This window comes from Protomyctophum bolini (genome assembly GCF_963924005.1).
Source record: "Protomyctophum bolini genome assembly, chromosome: 9".
Lineage (NCBI taxonomy): Eukaryota > Metazoa > Chordata > Actinopteri > Myctophiformes > Myctophidae > Protomyctophum > Protomyctophum bolini.
This window is the reverse complement of record NC_137870.1, coordinates 36292223-36309512: the sequence shown is the minus strand read 5'-3', so window position 1 is coordinate 36309512 and position 17290 is coordinate 36292223. Positions and strand designations below refer to the sequence as shown.

General features: G+C 42.2%; 1 protein-coding gene across 3 annotated transcripts in view; it reads right to left on the bottom strand.

The window, feature by feature from the left end:
* The window catches only part of grik4 (glutamate receptor, ionotropic, kainate 4), a 197965-nt gene that overhangs the window by 38519 nt on the left and 142156 nt on the right, over positions 1-17290 (bottom strand). For 2 of the 3 annotated variants that reach the window (XM_080772183.1, XM_080772184.1), the window contains exons 8-11: positions 14585-14638; positions 4666-4827; positions 3332-3484; positions 1547-1651 (exon numbers count right to left, since the gene is read on the bottom strand). In XM_080772183.1, coding sequence (XP_080628309.1) covers positions 1547-1651; positions 3332-3484; positions 4666-4827; positions 14585-14638 — 474 coding nt within the window. The remainder of the gene's footprint in view (positions 1-1546; positions 1652-3331; positions 3485-4665; positions 4828-14584; positions 14639-17290) is intronic. The other variant, XM_080772185.1, reaches the window with a different exon arrangement.

Below are 17290 nucleotides of genomic sequence, written 5' to 3'. Positions count from 1 at the left end.
TGTATTCTTGTGTAGAAGAAACAGCTGCTAGCGTTGACATTATCCCTTATGTCTCTGCCAAGCTGCAGCTTTGCCAACAGCATGTGTGTTAGTCACCATTATAAACAGTGCCTCCACCTACAGTACAATAGTCACAGTCTAACATCTTGCCTCTCTCCAGTAACACAACCAGCAGGTGTGATTTATAATAGCTCTGGTTGAAATTCTCACATTAACACCGTACTGATAGCGCTGTTGTACTGCCTGACTGATCCCGAGTCATTTCAGGAGAACTGGTCCATCTGCCAGTATATGAAAATTACATTTAAAGAACATTTTAAATAAAACAGTTCCATGAACGTCGTGCTCCATGGATAGTAGTAGTAGTCTCTGTAGCTGGGTGCAGATTCTTGAAGATGAAGAAAGGAATATCTGCACTCTCTTTATATAGTTTCTTTATGAGCTTCTTTATTCTTAACTAGGGATGGAGCTCGTTAAGGTTTTATTGCTAACGATCACCTTATCGTCATCGAGCAGGCTTATTGTGCCGGGTCCTTATCGAGCGCACTATCGAGCATTTGCTATTATTTTGTGGAAAGAACAGAACCTTATTTTTATTGGCCAGTTGTGAGAGTTTGTATGCCAATAAACAGTTCTAAGGTGTATACACACTTTTAGCTCTGCCTTTTCGGCAACGATAGACTGAGAAGTTGCACATTGAATACGTCACGTATTATATGAGACTATTCAATCGATTCGCAGGATACACAGTATTATAACTCTATGGCAGGGAGATTTGAGTTTCCCCAAACAAATTATTATGAATTGGATTAATAATTTATGGCAACGTCTTACCGCGCTTGCCTTGGGCAGCAAGCACGGTAAGCACAACATGCGTTGGGTGGGAGAGCAGGATGGTTGTTCCGCTGCAGCGGCTGAGGCTCCCGTGTTGTTTCGACTCGGCGCAGACATGCAAAGGTATCGCATTTGGGTTTAATACAATGCATTATGGACAGATGTCTAGGCATTGTCGAAATGCTCCCTTTCGTGCATGCAACAACTGTGGTAGGCTACATCATTGCATTTAGCTCCCCTCTAATGTTACCAAACTTTTCACCCGTTCCACCATACTTCCACCGCGGCAAACGATGACGAACCACCCGTCGCGTCCAAGCCCCCTTTATAGCGAGCGGCCCATGGCGTCAACCGCTGCGGCTATACCCGATAAGAGGCTCGACAAGCCAAACGCTTATTGATACTCGGGTCTCGATAAATGCCGAACCGGGTTTGTAATGGACCCGAATTCCGGGCTCCATCCCTATTCTTAACACATTTTGGACTGAGGCCGATTCTAAAAACGCCTTCTAAATCCATGTATGTTTTCTGAAAAACTTCAATAGCAGCATTAAAAAAAAAAGAAATTGAATACTGTACAGAACCCCAAGAGGGGTTCCCATCCAGAAGGGTCAGAACACCAAAGCGGTGTTCCCGCCCAGATGAACACACAGCAGCGGTCTACCTAGATGTTTTAAGAGACATCTTCTTGCATGATGTGGAGTGACTTTACCTGCCTTAAGCCATCCTTGCCGTGCTGCATGATCCGCAGGGCGTAGTTGGAGCGCTGGCCTTTACTGTTGAACTCAATGTGACCCGTTAGACCCTCCAGTTCTACCTGTCCGACACAGAGACAGACATGCCAAACGTCAGACCCCAAAATCCAGCAATTGTCTTTGTTAGTGTAGCACAGGCAGCTGTCCTTTTGGTATGAAATCAGCACTGTCTCTCAGGACTGATTTAATGCTGTGATAATCAGTGGTGGAAAAGTAATATAATAAGATTGTACTTTTACGCCACTACATTTATTTGAAAACTTTAGTTACTTTTTAGATTTGGATTATTATTACAAAACATCCACTAACCACTTCAGCCCTATCTACATTTCGGCCATTTGGAAATAGCTGATCTACAATCAGCTCACAATGCGTCGCGATGCAACGCATTGTGAAAAAAATAAATAAAAATGAAATTAATCGCTGAGATTAATGTCAGAAAAAATAATCTCACCAAGATGGCAGTAATAAGTGTAAGCGTATTCGTGTAGATCTGCTATTTTCAAAAGCTTTTTTTTTATACATTTTGAAAACTAGAAATGAGTCCTTTTACTTTTGGACCTTAATTCAGGACTTTTACTCGTAACAGAGTAGTTCTTCTACATTGCAGTATTGATAGTGTACTTCTACTTAAAGGGATCGTGACATTAGAAAGGGCAAGGGCATAACACTGAGAGTCATTAGTCTTTCGCAGAGCAAACTGGAACATAAAAACAGTGTGATATTGAATACATGTCACATTCACATTAAGTGGGGGTTGTCCGCTAGCTCTCCCTTCTACTACTCCCTAATAAGTATATATGTTTTAGTCACTGACAGCTCATCTTTATCTCTCCCTCTCTAATCTATATTTATAATGAGGAGAAATAAATGAGAGACGCCGACTCGGTGGACAGTGGTTATATTTCTGGACGGGATGATGAGGTCGCACAGATACAGTATAGTACATTATTATCTGCCTGCGTGGGAAACTCGTGAGCTCTATATCCTTTCCCATTAACACCGGGTGTGTGTGAAAAAATCAATACGTTTAGTTTGACATCTTAGTTTGTCTGATATTGTATTTAAATAGTACAAGTTGGTATTTTTCAGCCTCACAGAATGAGAGGTTTGCTCTGCCGGAAACATCGCGAAAAAACCTATGGTCATTTTTGTATACCACACCATAGACAACCTAAGGCGGGGTTCCCCAATTAGCGGCCCGCGGGCCGCAGCGCCCCCTTGTGGCCCCTCGAATAATTCCCACCCCCCCAGGGTCTTGCCCTGAAATTTTATTTTCAGGGCAAGACCTCGACCTCGTGCGTACCGACTCGGCCCCCAGCCTGGTACCCTAGTCAAAATATGGCCCTTGAGGAAAGTTTATTGGGGAACCCTGACCTAAGGTAACATTTTCCAAGTTTCATCATGCTTTAATCATGCATTCAAAAGTGGCTATGGCCAAATTTAGGCCAAGGAGAATCATGAAAACCCCCTATGATAATTACTTAAAGTATGATGAAATTTGGAACATTTTGCCTTATATTGGTCGTCTATGGTTTGGTATACAAAAATGTCCATAACTTTTTTCGCAAAGTTTCCAGCAGAGCAGACCTCTCATTCTGTGGACCTTAATGACCAAATGAATAGAAAAAACACAAATAAAAAGTACGTCATGACATCACAGGTTAATCTCTATTCCTTGAGCTTTTGGGCCTGTGGCTCTCCGGCTAGTAGCTGTTCCACAGTTCCACAGTTCCACTTACCATCCTCAGGTAATTCATAAGGCTGGTGCCATGCTCCCAGATTTTAGAGGATTTGCACGAGAGCTGAGTGGCACCCACGTTCTGGCTGCGGTTCAACTCCTGGACCGCAGACACCACCGCATGCACTGCATCAAACAGCAGCGCCGAGGAGAGCTGCAGGGTGGGGGGGTAGCGGGGGGTGGGGTGTTGAAACGGGGTGTAAACTATGTTATGCAGGTACACACAGACAGCATGCAAGATACACATACTGTGCTACTCATCTCAGTGCCTAACATGTCAGTGGGTCATGGTCAGCGAGGGGTTAATCCATCTGTAGATTGGTAGAAAGATTATTCAATTACATAGACACCCTTTGATCTGCTGACAGCATTGAAAAGCATATCTCTCTCTCTCTCTCCCCCCGCTCTTCCCGCTCTTCCCTCTCTTACCCCCACTTTAACTAGTTTACTCTGACCACTCCAATTACCATCCAGCTGTGCGAGTAGCTAAAGAAAAAAAAGCATGTTTCTCTCATCTCCTTTGCAGATCCAGCCTCAACTCCATTCAAATACATTGGATAGAGGCCAGGCGTGTCTCTTTGTAATTGAACTAGAAAAGGGCTGAATCATACACCATGGTGAATATTAATATAAATGTTGAATACAGAGCAAGTTATTAAACTGTAAATATGTGTGATTATTGCAACCTTGCTTGAACCTTCTCCCACCGAAATTGTAATTGGTGTTGAAAAGTGTTGAAAGCATTACAGAATGTGCATGAGTACCCCCCCCCCTGCTAAGACACCTTGACAAATGCTAATAGATAGAACAAGTAGCAATAAGAGAAACATTGCCGTTTGCTAAAAAACAGCCATTGATTTAGTTGAAAGATTAGTAAACAAGAATTTCATGAAGCCAAGTAAAGAATGATTCCTCATTCTGTGTGATGTGTATGCTCACACAGATACCCGCACAACCAATCTGCTTAACCCATTCTGACCTGAGATCAGATTCATACGAGGTTTCCACTGGACACACACTGGTCTGATTAATCCATTCTGACCTGAGATCAGATTCTAAAAAAAAAAAGTCGTTCTTCGATTTTTCAAAAATAGCAGACCTACAAGCTCGTAGCGCGCCACTCGGTGGCGCGATATGAGCTTGTAGATCTGCTATTTTTCAATAGCTAAAGCATAACATGATGCCAACACCAAAATGGGTGCCCGGTCAGAATGGGTTAATATGTGCCAGCTGAGTGGGGGCTATGAGCTGCTTAGATTGGGGATGGAAAAAAAGGTCTGAACCAAAACACAAAAAGCTTCAAAACAAACGTGTACAAAGAAATGTGACACTGACCGGTGTGCCAGCGAATGGGGCGTGGTCACAGTTCTCCTGCCAGGAGCGGTTGAGGCTCAGCAGGAAGTCTTGGAAAAAGGGATGGGTTTGATTGAAGACAGAAAAGCCAAGTATGGTGACTCGCTGCTCCTCCACGTCGTCCAATCGGAGCAGAGAGAATTCCTGCAGAGAGAAAGGAATGAGTGGAGAGAGAGAGAGAGACAGAGAGAGAGACAGTAGTACATTATTCATGTAGAATAGATATCATTAGATGTTTTCATGTATAATACTAAACATGACAGAATCAGTCTGACCTGCTATCCACCCGTGAAGACATTTAATTCACACTTCTCCAGGTGACTGACATTAGCTGGAGAAATTCATTGTTGTCCAGTGTTTCTCTATGCACTGCTTGTTATGCAAATAATGCACATGGATTTCCCGACATACAGCTAGGTCATACTATGACTTTTCAAAAGCAATGATTATGGGGCCGCTGTGTGTGTGTGTGTGTGTGTGTGTGTGTGTGTGTGGCTGTTACAGGGCTTGGCCGGTGTGGGTATGAACATATCCTGTAGGTTAATAGGGGTGTCAGAACCCAGTTACTCTCCAGTGGTTCTGTTATGGATTCTATGTCCACGATGCAATGTGTCCGTCTGTCTGAATGTTACTGTGACCAAGGTCTCAGGATACGTAGGTCTAGTCTAACATGGCTCTGCCTTGCATAGTCCCCAGTGAATAGGCATGTTGCTTTTCACCGATAACCTTACTTTGGATTTTCATTTGCTGCTTTCTTTCGTTTTAGGGATTTTAGCTATGGCTAGGCATTCGAGCATGGGGCTAAATATGTATTTTTTTGCCAAATATTATGGCGATTTTTTTATTTATTATTTAATAGAGCATGCTTTTGCCTTTTTAAACCTTACCCATTTTAATCCAATACATACTGTACATACATACATACATACATACTTCAGTGTAAAAGACTAAACTGCAATTATTATGGTCGTCGGAAATTACTGCTGTCGCTCAACTGAATAGGTATTTTTGAAAATATTGTATTTTCGTTGTCTGACAAAGTACAGGGAAGGAGGCTGGTGGTTGTCAGACAAAGACAAGACAAAGTGGAGGGAGGTGCAGCAGTGCAAAGGAAGCACAAAACGAGAAGCACAAAAAGACTTGGAAGAATAAAAAATGAACAGAAACGACAGAGAACAAGGAGTCCGAGAACGAGAGCTCTGGGAATGAGGGAAGTGCAAAGACGAGCCAGTCAGTTTATCGGGTTCTCTCTGTCTGTGACGGTCAGACACTCTGGGGAATTGAAACCTCAACTCAATCTCCATATCGTCCATCAGCACTATAAAGCACTATAACGTCTGCCCATAGGGGGCACCACGAATGCTAATTCCTATTAGCTATTTTTCAATAGCTAAATTATAACATAATGTTTAAAACACCAAAAGGGAAAAAAATAAAACAGCTCCCTATTAGACAGACAGCATTAGCACTGCAAAATAAAGTCAACAGAGGGATGACAGTAACATTCCTGTAAATTGCATATTTTACTTGGATTGGGTCTTCTTGATTCTGTAAATTCAATTAAACTCTAGTGACATGTTATTCTCTAACACAAGAACGTTCATTTCACTTTAATGTTCTTTCAAGTCCAGTTCTCTATAGGCTGTAACTGGCTTCTTTTCAGGATGGAACTCCTCCCCTGTTACCTTGCTGTGCAACGTCATAGCTTGCTGAATAATAATAAAGTTACCCATGACTTTCCACAGAAATATGATTTTAGTCAAAGCTGCAGAGACATATATTGTGGACACATGGATAGGATAGTTCTAACACATAATTTCTGCACAGGTCAGTATAACGTGACACTTATATGATCTTCAATAATCCAATTGGTCTTTCTTCCGTGAAAGACGACCACGAAAACACATTTTTCGTGAATCTTAGGGGAGCGTATCTGATGGATTTCAAATTATTTAATGGGTGAATACAAAACAATCTGGCCTCATTCCCATTGAGGCTTGGGAATAAATGACCCATTTCAAAACCGTTATTCATGGATTTATGTCAGACCCTCCCATAATAACAGCCTGTTTGTGAAGCAAACCTTGTGCCCAGAAATGCATTCTTGGACTGGTGGAAACTTCAAACACCATGAATATTGCACACATCAGCATATGTTTAGAATCTGGAAAATGCTGTAATTTTGCCAACTATTCATTCAAATCCTCTCAAAATGTTACTAAGGAATAAAAAAATGGCTTAAGATGATTACAAACAAGACCCTTCAGAGAAACGATGTTCTTTACATTACAATAATGTATAACTTTTCTAAATGAGCAGCTGGATAGCCATGGATCTACAAAGCAAACACTATGTTGTTGAGAAGCTCAAAGCAAGGGCGGGGTGTGTGCGTGTGCGTGTGCGCGTGTGTGTGTGTGTGTGTGCGCGCACGCGTGCGTGCGTGTGTGTGTGCGTGTGTGTGTGTGTGTGTGTGTGTGTGTGTGTGTGTGGTGGGCGAGTAGAAACACAACAAGACACATGGTAATGGAGACGAGTCTCCATCTGAACACTGCTCATCTCAGTGAAGTCCTGAGTGTTTCCTATCGATATCTTGAGACTTTCCCATCAAGGCCAAGTGGCCTCCTGGCAATTTGACGATCAGACCTATACTTCACTAGTGTACATGCATCAGAATGAACTGCTTGTTATGACAAGAAGACAGCATAAGAGCCTCTCATGTGTACAACTGATTGCAACGCATCATTGAAAGCACATTGTGTCAGAAAGCACATTGTGTCATGAATCACAAATATACTGCTTTTTGGTGATTTCTCAATACTGTAGCATACATACAGTACATTTATAGCATAATTGCGCCACATCAGAAACACTATTAAGACAAGGCAGAACACCCATAAAGATGACATAAGTGCTTACATTTGATTAGTCACACTCACAATACCAATATGACTTAAAATACATTATTGATAACAACAACAAGTATGTGCAACAATATTGCACAGTTTCTTGTTTAACTTATTGTTGACTATTTAAATAGATGCCAGTTATGCTATGCAGATGTCTGTTACTTGTTCACATATCGTATTTATACACAGTTTACTTGCCGGATGTCCATAATAAATGGCATATTATGCCTATATAAATGTCAGATTGTCTGTTCGGGACAACCACTAATCCGACCGACTTCACTCTCTCAGGCCCTCTCAGAAACACGAGGGTCAATCGGTTGGGCATTCTCAAGAATAACGAAGGATAGAGAGACAGAGATTTGGGGAATTTGTAGAAGGATGCTATAGGTTCTATGTTTACCTAATTGTTTCTTTTGCACTCTATTGTGTTGGACCTCCATGACACACCTATGTTGTAAGAAGTCCTTTGTAATCCAAGAAGAACACCATTCCTTTGACTCAATAACCACCCACAATTGTCTACAAGAAAGGACATACACGAGAAATACAAAGAGGAAAGAGAGAAAGAGTATTGCTTTTTCCATCTCCTCTTCTTCATCCTGATCAATCACTCCTCTGCAATCATCTAGACATAGCTGTGTATCGACCAGGGTGTCTGCCTTTCTTGGCCTTGTGAACTGATAATCACAATACCATTCTGGTAATGAAATCTCCATCAGGTTGATTCAATCAGTGCAGAGGTGGACATACAGTAATGGCTGTGCGCATCAATATGCCATGGATGCTTGATGCATGTGTATGTAGAATAAGGTGACATTCACATCATTGTCAGAAAATGCACTTCGTTTGGCAGGTGTGAAGGCTCATTCGAATCCTAATGCGTATCAAAGAACCGCATTCTACTCCGAGCAAAAACGGGGGTTTCGCTTCGCTTCCAATCGCACTTGATTACGATTCGGTGCAGGTGTGAATGCAATCCGCAGTAAATAAAGGAAATTAAGCAAACAATGTGGCGGGTGAGGAGCTGAACACTGTTGGAGACGGAGAAGGCATATTTTACGCAACGCAAAGATGTCCCGTTACCGTGGATACACGTGGTCGAATGAGGAGACTGAAGCCCTGATCGAAGTCCCAGACGCATGCATGTTATGAGTATAATTTTATCACCATAGATTTCACTGTGTAGGCTAGTTTATGAATGGAACACATTGATAAACGTCCCCCCCTGCTGCGTTTCCAAATGCTGCGGATGACAGTGTGAAGGCAAACCGCAGCAAATTAAATATGCAAGAATCCCAACTTCTCCGCCCATTCGCATCGAGTCTACCGAAGTATTAGGTGTGACCTAAAACACAAAAATACACACATGTGCAATACAGTACACATGCATGCATACATGGTAAATGGTGCATGTATATAGCACGTTTATCCAAGGCGCTTTACATAGATTGTGCATTACATTCACCCATTCACACACACATGGCGGCGGAAACCATGCAAGGCACCAACCAGCACATCGGGAGCAATTAGCGGTTCAGTGTCTTGCTCAAGGACACTTCGACAGTAACTCTGGGCGAGCCTCGGTTTTCTCTCTACCCCTGATCCACCGCCGCCGCTGCATAACTATGTGCTAATGTGATCATAATGGAAACAAGCTGATGGTGTTTTCCATTACCAGCTTGTTTGTGCATACTGACAATCACAAGCCTCTATATACTAATGGGAAAAATGTATTATATCACCATTCATCCAGCATAAAGTAGTGTTTACAGTCTGTGAGGGCCGGCTTTAATCCTGCTGGACATGCTGCTACACTCAAGCATGGCCAGTCGGTCAATACATTCATGCCTACAACTAATTATCCATTGATGGGTCTTGCTGAGAGAGACGAGGTTGACTACTTAGTCAATGTGTCCCCATCATTCGTTTCATCAAATACAAATGAATTTCTTCCCACTCACGAGGGCTGGCTCTGGGATTCTAAAAGGTTCTATTATTCTGTAAAAGACCAAAACAAATATGTATTACCCGTAGCCAATTCATATAGGAGCAATTTAAGTTGAAATCTCAATGCAAGTTGAAATCTTTGCACCACACATCAACAGTATAAAGCAGATGCAAAAAAAACACATACTGTCCTGTATTTCAAATTGTAATACAATAATGAAATAGTTTGCATTATGGCTGGATGCTTTTCTCCATTGTTGTTTTCAGCACAGCTAATTACCGTTACTATTAGTTTCACTTGATTGATTCTCCTAACTCTGTGTCTAAACAGGGAGATATGAACTTCAAGTGTGTGAGACAGAGAGAGAGAGAGAGAGAGAGAGAGAGAGGAAGGAAGGAAAGGCGAACAATGTAACATTTAATGGCATAGAATGAGAGCGAGTGCGTTGTGAGAACAGCATTGACAATGTTGTATTATAGAAATTAATTAGAGAAACAAAGAAAATGGCAAAGTGTGTGTGTGTGTGTGTGTGTGTGTGTGTGTGTGTGTGTGTGTGCGTGCGTGCGTGCGTGCGTGCGTGTGCAATGAAACATGAAGAACAAAACAAACAGGCAGCGAGGACGAGGGATGGAAGTGAAGGCAGATATGTCAACCAGCCATGTGAGAAACCGTGCGTGCGTGTGTCTGTGTGCGTGTGTATGTGTACTGTGCATGTGTGCATATGCACATGCTTCCGTGCTTGTGTGGACACACGCATGGTTGCCAGTGCGTGTGGAAGTGCCTCTATCAAGGTTCAGAGTTATGATGCACAACAACAGCAGCCAACGCGGCCTGGCTGGCAGACTACATTAGGCCCAATCCTGTGCTCGTCTAACCTTCAAATGACATCAGGCGCCCCGTCGACATGCGACGGGCCACCGCCACAGAGCCCATGAGATTTATTCAATCCTGTCCACAGAGCTCAGATCACGGGATACTAAATCACTCCGAGAGAAGCCATGGAACGAAGACCGTGTGATAGAGCATCTGTGTTTGTCCAATGAGGAGTGTGTTTGTGTATGTGTGTGTGAACAGGCGTGCTGTGTTTCACACAGCGAGTGAGGGGGGTTTGTATACTGGAGGTAGTTTGATAATTATTATGCATTTTCGGATTAATCTCTGATTTATTTTTATCTCATGGATATCATTTGGGACGTCTCACAGGCTGTGAGCCAAATGGCTCATATTATTATTATATCCCTTGAAATGAGCGGCTCACGCCGCGTCCTTAAAGGGCCACTTCACCCCTTTTGCAACTAGATCTTATTTTAATGATGTTTGGGAGACAAGAGACACTTTCCTGTGGTTTTTATGGGTTTGGGGTTTTTATGTGGATAATATGTGTTTTTAGATATTAGTATTTCAAATTGTCCATGATGTCATGGACACTGGCCGCTCACTTACTTCCTGGACTACATCTAGTCACTACATCTGCGCTAGTTTATGAGGCTATTTCATCAGTGACCTATGAAGTGGTGGAAATCAGACAACTGGTCATTTAAAAGTTGATAGTGCATTCAAGTATTTTATGCAAGTAAGCTTTTCATTGTAACCTCACAGTACATCAGAGTGACACATACTGTACAGCTGTAATGTGAAGCATAATGACGTGTTATGAACCAAGGACACAGGCTTTCCTGCCTGTCAAACAGCCTGTTGTAAATCAATCTGTCACGTCTACCAAACGCAAGCAGTTTTTGAGGTGTTACAGATAATACTAATTAAAGCTCTGTTTCATTTAGTGTGCAGTATGTGGTTCTCAAACTTTTTCATTTCAATGACCTCCATACAGTGTGTACAAATTGAATCAAATTTGAAACCAATTTGGTTTGATTTAATGAATTGCATTTTTTTTGCGCTTTTCCAAGTGCTTGAGCACTTTACAATGGTTCATTCATTCATACATGAATGGTGAAGCGGCGAAGAGTCAACGCCAGCGTCCTCACTTCCCACATTCACACACCAATGGCGGCAAGCTTACAACGACCGACTCATTGGAGGCAATGTAGGGTTCAGTGACACTTTGACATGTGGACAGGAGGAGCCGGGATTCGAACCGCCGACCCAGGGATCATTGGACGACCTGCTCTACCTCCTGAGCCACAGCCGCCCTAATGTTTAAAATGGTGTGACCGTTTGTAATAGTGTTGCAAAATCTTCCGCCAACAGCAGCAACGGGGAACTAGGAAGCAATGGGCGGATCCATGCCCTTTACATTGCGCCTCATTTTCCCAGAAGCCCAAGCAAGCCAGTGTGACCTATCCCACTCTGTCCGAGGAAAACACTGTAGGCCTAAGTCTTAAAACGTATTAAAAACGTCAAATAAAATATAAAAATAACTCGTGTAACTCGTGAATAGGAGGGAAGCTGTTCTTTATCAATTAACTTGTGAATGGGAGGGAAAGTGTTGTTTTTTTTAATCCGGCCGAGCCCACAGGCCTTGTTTTATCCCCCCGCCTTCACACTGAATAAAGTGTTCACATTTACATTAGAGCTCTCGTTAAAGGGCAGGATGTCTGGTATTAGAACTGGTATTAAGTGGACTTAAGAGGACACGGAAATAAAAACGTTCCAAGAGCTTTTGTGTGCCAAATAATGAAAACAGAAGATAGAAGATGTTTGATCGATTCTGCCACCTGCATGTTTAATTCTAGTATGCCACATTAACTTAAGTGAATGCATGTTTCTTGATTATTCTATAATGTGTGTTATCGTCGTAGGCCCATGTTTGGAAAGTTAATGTAGCAGGAAGGACATGGCATGGGATGTTTAGCTCTAATGATAGTCATTATCTCCCCTCCATCTTTGGACTACAGACAATACTACTTAATGAATAGATCTGTCATTACAGGTCATTTTAAACACACACGCATTACACTGCTAAATCCTGGAGACAGAGCGAGCGCATTTTCCGCCGGGAGCGGCATCAGCAACTGCCGCCAACAGTTTTTTCCTCTTGACAATACAACCTAGATTCTCTTTCTCTGTGGGGTTTTGGTCAGGCCAGTTCATCAATTAAGCACAGTAATACCATGGTCAGTACACCAGTTACTAGTAGTTTTGGCAGATGCCAAATCGAGCTGGAAAGGAAAATTAGCATCTCCATGAAGCTTGTCAACATACTGAAGCACAATGTACTCTAAAAAGATGGCTGTGTTGAAACCATTGTTCAGTTTTCACTGTCAGTGGATCAACACCAGCAGATAACATGGCCAAAATCACCACTGTGTTTTGTCAAGTCCAAAGTCTCAATACAACCATCTATTATGATATTTTACAGCACTGTGTGCCTCCGTACATTGACAAGCTTTATGTTGATGCTGATCTTTCTTTTCAGGCAGCACTTGCACCTGCCCACAGAGCAAAAACTACTAGTAACTGGTGTACTGACCATGGTATTACTGTGCTTAACTGACCAGCCAACTGTCCTGAACTGAACCCCACAGAAAATATAGGTTGTATTGTCAAGAGGAAGGTGTGAGACATGAGACTCAACAATACAAATGTATTTATGGCTGTTATCAAACAAACCCGGGCTTCCATAACACCTCAACAGTGCCACAGGCTGCCGCACGCACGCACGAGATTTGCTGTATGTATTTGCCACTATTGTCCTGCACTTTTTTAATTATTGATAAAATAATTGTGTAAGTGTTGTTTTTTACTGTTTGAGACCGAAGACAAATTTCCACACGTGGACAATAAATTAAACTAACTAACTAACTAACACACGGACACACGGACGGAGTGCAAAACATACTCTCTCCCCATGCCTTCGGCCTGGTGGAGACAATGACAAGGAACAGAAATCAGGAAATGGCCACAGTGAGGCGAAGGTGAGAGAGGCCGGTTTGAGGAACATCTCAAGATGATTCAGGGGAAACAACAGATTAGGCCTGGCAGTGGCCTGGCATGTCGTTAGTCACCTCGGTGTCACCGTCCATTACAGATGGATGGAGTGAGTGAGAGAAGGGGAATAAATGGAAGAGAAAGCAGTGAAAGAAGGAGGGGTGAAGAGGGCAAGATTAGGAGAAAGAGTGGGGCGAAGAAAGGGAGAGTGCAAGGTGAGTGAAGGTGCACAAAAGGAGACGGCGTGGAAAGTGATTTAGGTCATGGATAAGAGATGGGACCATCATTGACTGCTAGATTTATTTCTTGCTGCGTTTAGCTTCTTCTGTTTTTTTCTTTCTTTTTTTTAATGGCCACCCCGGTCGATCGTCTCAGTGGGACAAAACACCGGAGATAAATCCACAATTAAACAGGGATAAGGATAAGGATGTGATTTTGGGATTGTGTCTGGTTCCGTTTCCTGTGATCGTGCGTCTCCGGTGTTGAAGATTGTGCTGTTCGCTGACATATGAAAACATTATTAACTACTGTACCAATACCATCCATCCATCCATCCATCCATCTTTTTTTTTTTATATATATATATATATATATTTTATCCCACGATTTTGTAACCTATTTTTCACCACTGTGTCAATCATCTAATGTGATCCTGGGCTCTAAACACCCTCCACCAACCTAGTCCCCATATATGGGGGACAAGGGGAGAGCAACGGACTTGAACTCTGCCTGAGTGTCCAAGTTGCTCCTTTACACCTGCGTCCATCCATCTTTAACCGCTTATCCGTAGTCGTGTCGCGGGGGCAAGGCCAGTGAGTCGATGTGCAATATTTAGACATACGGGCGAAAATGTCCATTGCGTCCCTCCCAGCAGCAACAACAATCCATAGCCTGAAGTGACCTGGCTCGGCCAATAGAATGACGGGAGGAGGGGGGGTGGAGCCAGACATGAATTCTGTTTGGAAACTCACTTCTGTGTACAAACACTGGAAGTTGTCTATATTTCCTTTAATTTCCTTTAATCTAAGCATTAACCATAATTAAAGTCATTTTGAGGAGTCTGTCTGTCTGTCTGTCTGTCTGTCGACTGTATAAGAATCTCCAGGTCTTTACTCCCAATATCCAGTGGTCTGTTCCCTGTGTACAATTTCCTTACCATAGAGGTGAAGATGTATGTGTAGTAGACAGACAGCATTCCCAGCTCTGACGCCTGCAGAGAAAGACATTCAAGATGGAGGCAAGGAAAAGACAGAAGGGAGCGAGGGAGAGGAGGAGGTGAAGAAAAGGGAAGATGGGGACAAAGAGTGAAGTCAGTGACTTTGTTTAACTCTATCCCCATTTAACAGAGGAAGCAGACACGTTCTTATCTAACGATGACTCTCAATAGATCAATTAATTTACTTACTTGCTATTAGTATGCTGCTCTAGTCTAAGCCCAGACTTATCATTTCATTAAACCAAACTCATACTGAGAAGCCATTCTGAAGGATATGAGGTGGACATTTCAATTTGATTTAAATATAGGACCACTTCACCACTTTTCAACCTATCTTCAGATAATTGATCCTCACTAATGTTCATGATAAAATGCAACAATGTTTTTCTACTCGGTCTGTGTCTCATAGGAGGGCAGTGGGCAGTTCAGTTCAGTGGTCCTTTAACATTCTTTGCAAAAACAATGCACAGCTGTGGCTGCTGATCAATGTTTTGCACATTAGGAATGTCTTTACTTCTAACATAAAAAGCTGAAGGTAAAAAAAAGAAAGAAAACATCATGATGATTGTTTTTTTCTTCTTTACATACTGCACTTATGCCAGGGATAATATGTGCAGATGTGCCGGTAGTTGTTGAGAAATGGGATGATTAAACACAGCTGAATTCAGCGATGGTTCAATCATAATCAAGCATTCAACCATGCCATGTAATAAACTCATTACATTCATTTCATCCTCCCACTGGTGATTTAAAGGAGCCAGGTGCTGATAAATATAATTTTTATTTATTAGCATCTGGCTCCACTGAAAGGTTGACGTTTGAAAATGCTCAGGGCTTAATCTCAGCTCCTGTACCTGTAACTTGAGCTCCCCTATCTGTAGAGGCATGGCTCCGGTATACCTGTAGTGGGCGCTCCGCCACCCCAAATGCACATTACAATATACAATACGTCTCTATTATAATTTTAGTTTCATTTTCAAGTCAACTAGGCTTCCTTCCTGGTCATAGCTACTTCTATTTCCAGCACGATTTACAAAATAAAAAATGGGATGAGTGATCACACAAGTACTGTACAAACAAAAACATACTGTGCGTCCGCTTTGAGAGGACTTCAAGCCTGTGTTATATGACCCATACCAAACGTGTGCGTAACTAACAGCTCTCAGTCTCTCGACTTTTGCAACCGTTATTGTCGTTTGTTGCATATGGAATATGGAATAATATACTTTTAGGAAGCAATAGTTTAACTGCTACTTGGAGTTTAGCCTTGGGGACAGCTAGCATGCGGTTTGTTTTAAAAGAGAAGGAGGAGGAAGTGGAGGATGACGACAACAACAAAACGTGCAGGTATTTAGGATTGCGTACTGTTCTGATGAGGGGCCACCATAACTTGTGATACTGTATTTTATACAGCATATAATGATATACTGTAGCGTTGGGCCGCTGTGCCAAGTGAACTGCAGAAATGCCTACTGTAGTGTGTTCTTACAGGGTCAGCGGGTCCCTGTGGAAACTGCTGCTGCTAATGTTGTTATAGGCTAATGTTAAGGTCTTATTTGCGGAAATAATAATAATATGCCTGGCTGTCACTCTGGGGCGCTAAAAATACCCCCAAACCCGATGGAAAAAAACACTGAAAATGCTTAATTACTATGATTAAAAGACATACACTGTTTGCACCCCCCTTAGATAGCACTTTTTAGACTTGGATAGCATTTGAAACAGACTTATAGCATGTCATGTAGACAGCACAATAATTGCATTGTATGTAATCATAGCACTTCATAGTACATAATTATGTATAGCATAGTATAGTTACTATGCTTACAGTAACTAGAACATATCTATATAATGACACTATACATTATCTGCTAAATGCCCAAATTGTAAATTGCACAATCACTTTAGGGTCCACTACAGGGTAGCTTTTCAAAGGAACACAAGTATCATATTGGGCAATGATGATGATGATGGCATAGCTTATACTGTGTGGGCAGTTTTAGCAAACACTAGTGGTCTTTTCACTGATCAGACTTTCTAGTCTAGTCATTAGTAGTGATGTAGTTACGAGATTTTAATAATGAATGGCGTTTTTATGGCGCTTTTCCAAGTGCTCAAAGCGCTTTACAATCGTTCATTCATTCATACATTGGGAGGTGAAGCGGCGAACAGACGACGCCAGGTTTCCGCCGGCATCGGTGTGTGAATGTGTGTGTGTGTGTGTGAATGGGTGAATGTAATGCACAATCTCTGTAAAGCGCCTTGGATAAAAGGCGCTATATAAATGCACCATTTTCCAACTTATTTTAACAAAGAAACATCACTTAATGAGTGTCAGGGCTGAGAAGAAGAACCCAAAAGCAGACAAGGTACAGGTGATGTCCTGTACAGAGACTTGCAGAGACCGTGCAAGCACGGGTAAAAACAAACACTGAATAAGTAGAAAACAATACCGTTAAACATTTGGATCTGACAGCAAACAGTGAACACAGGGGAGAATATATGTCACAGTACGATTGGACACCCTGTCAGATTGAAAACGGTGCTCAGTTTCATCGACATAGGTACAATGCGTGAAGGTGAACTGAGCCACACGAGACACCGCCGAGTAAGCTTAGGCGAGCACTGCGAAGTCACCTTCAGTCG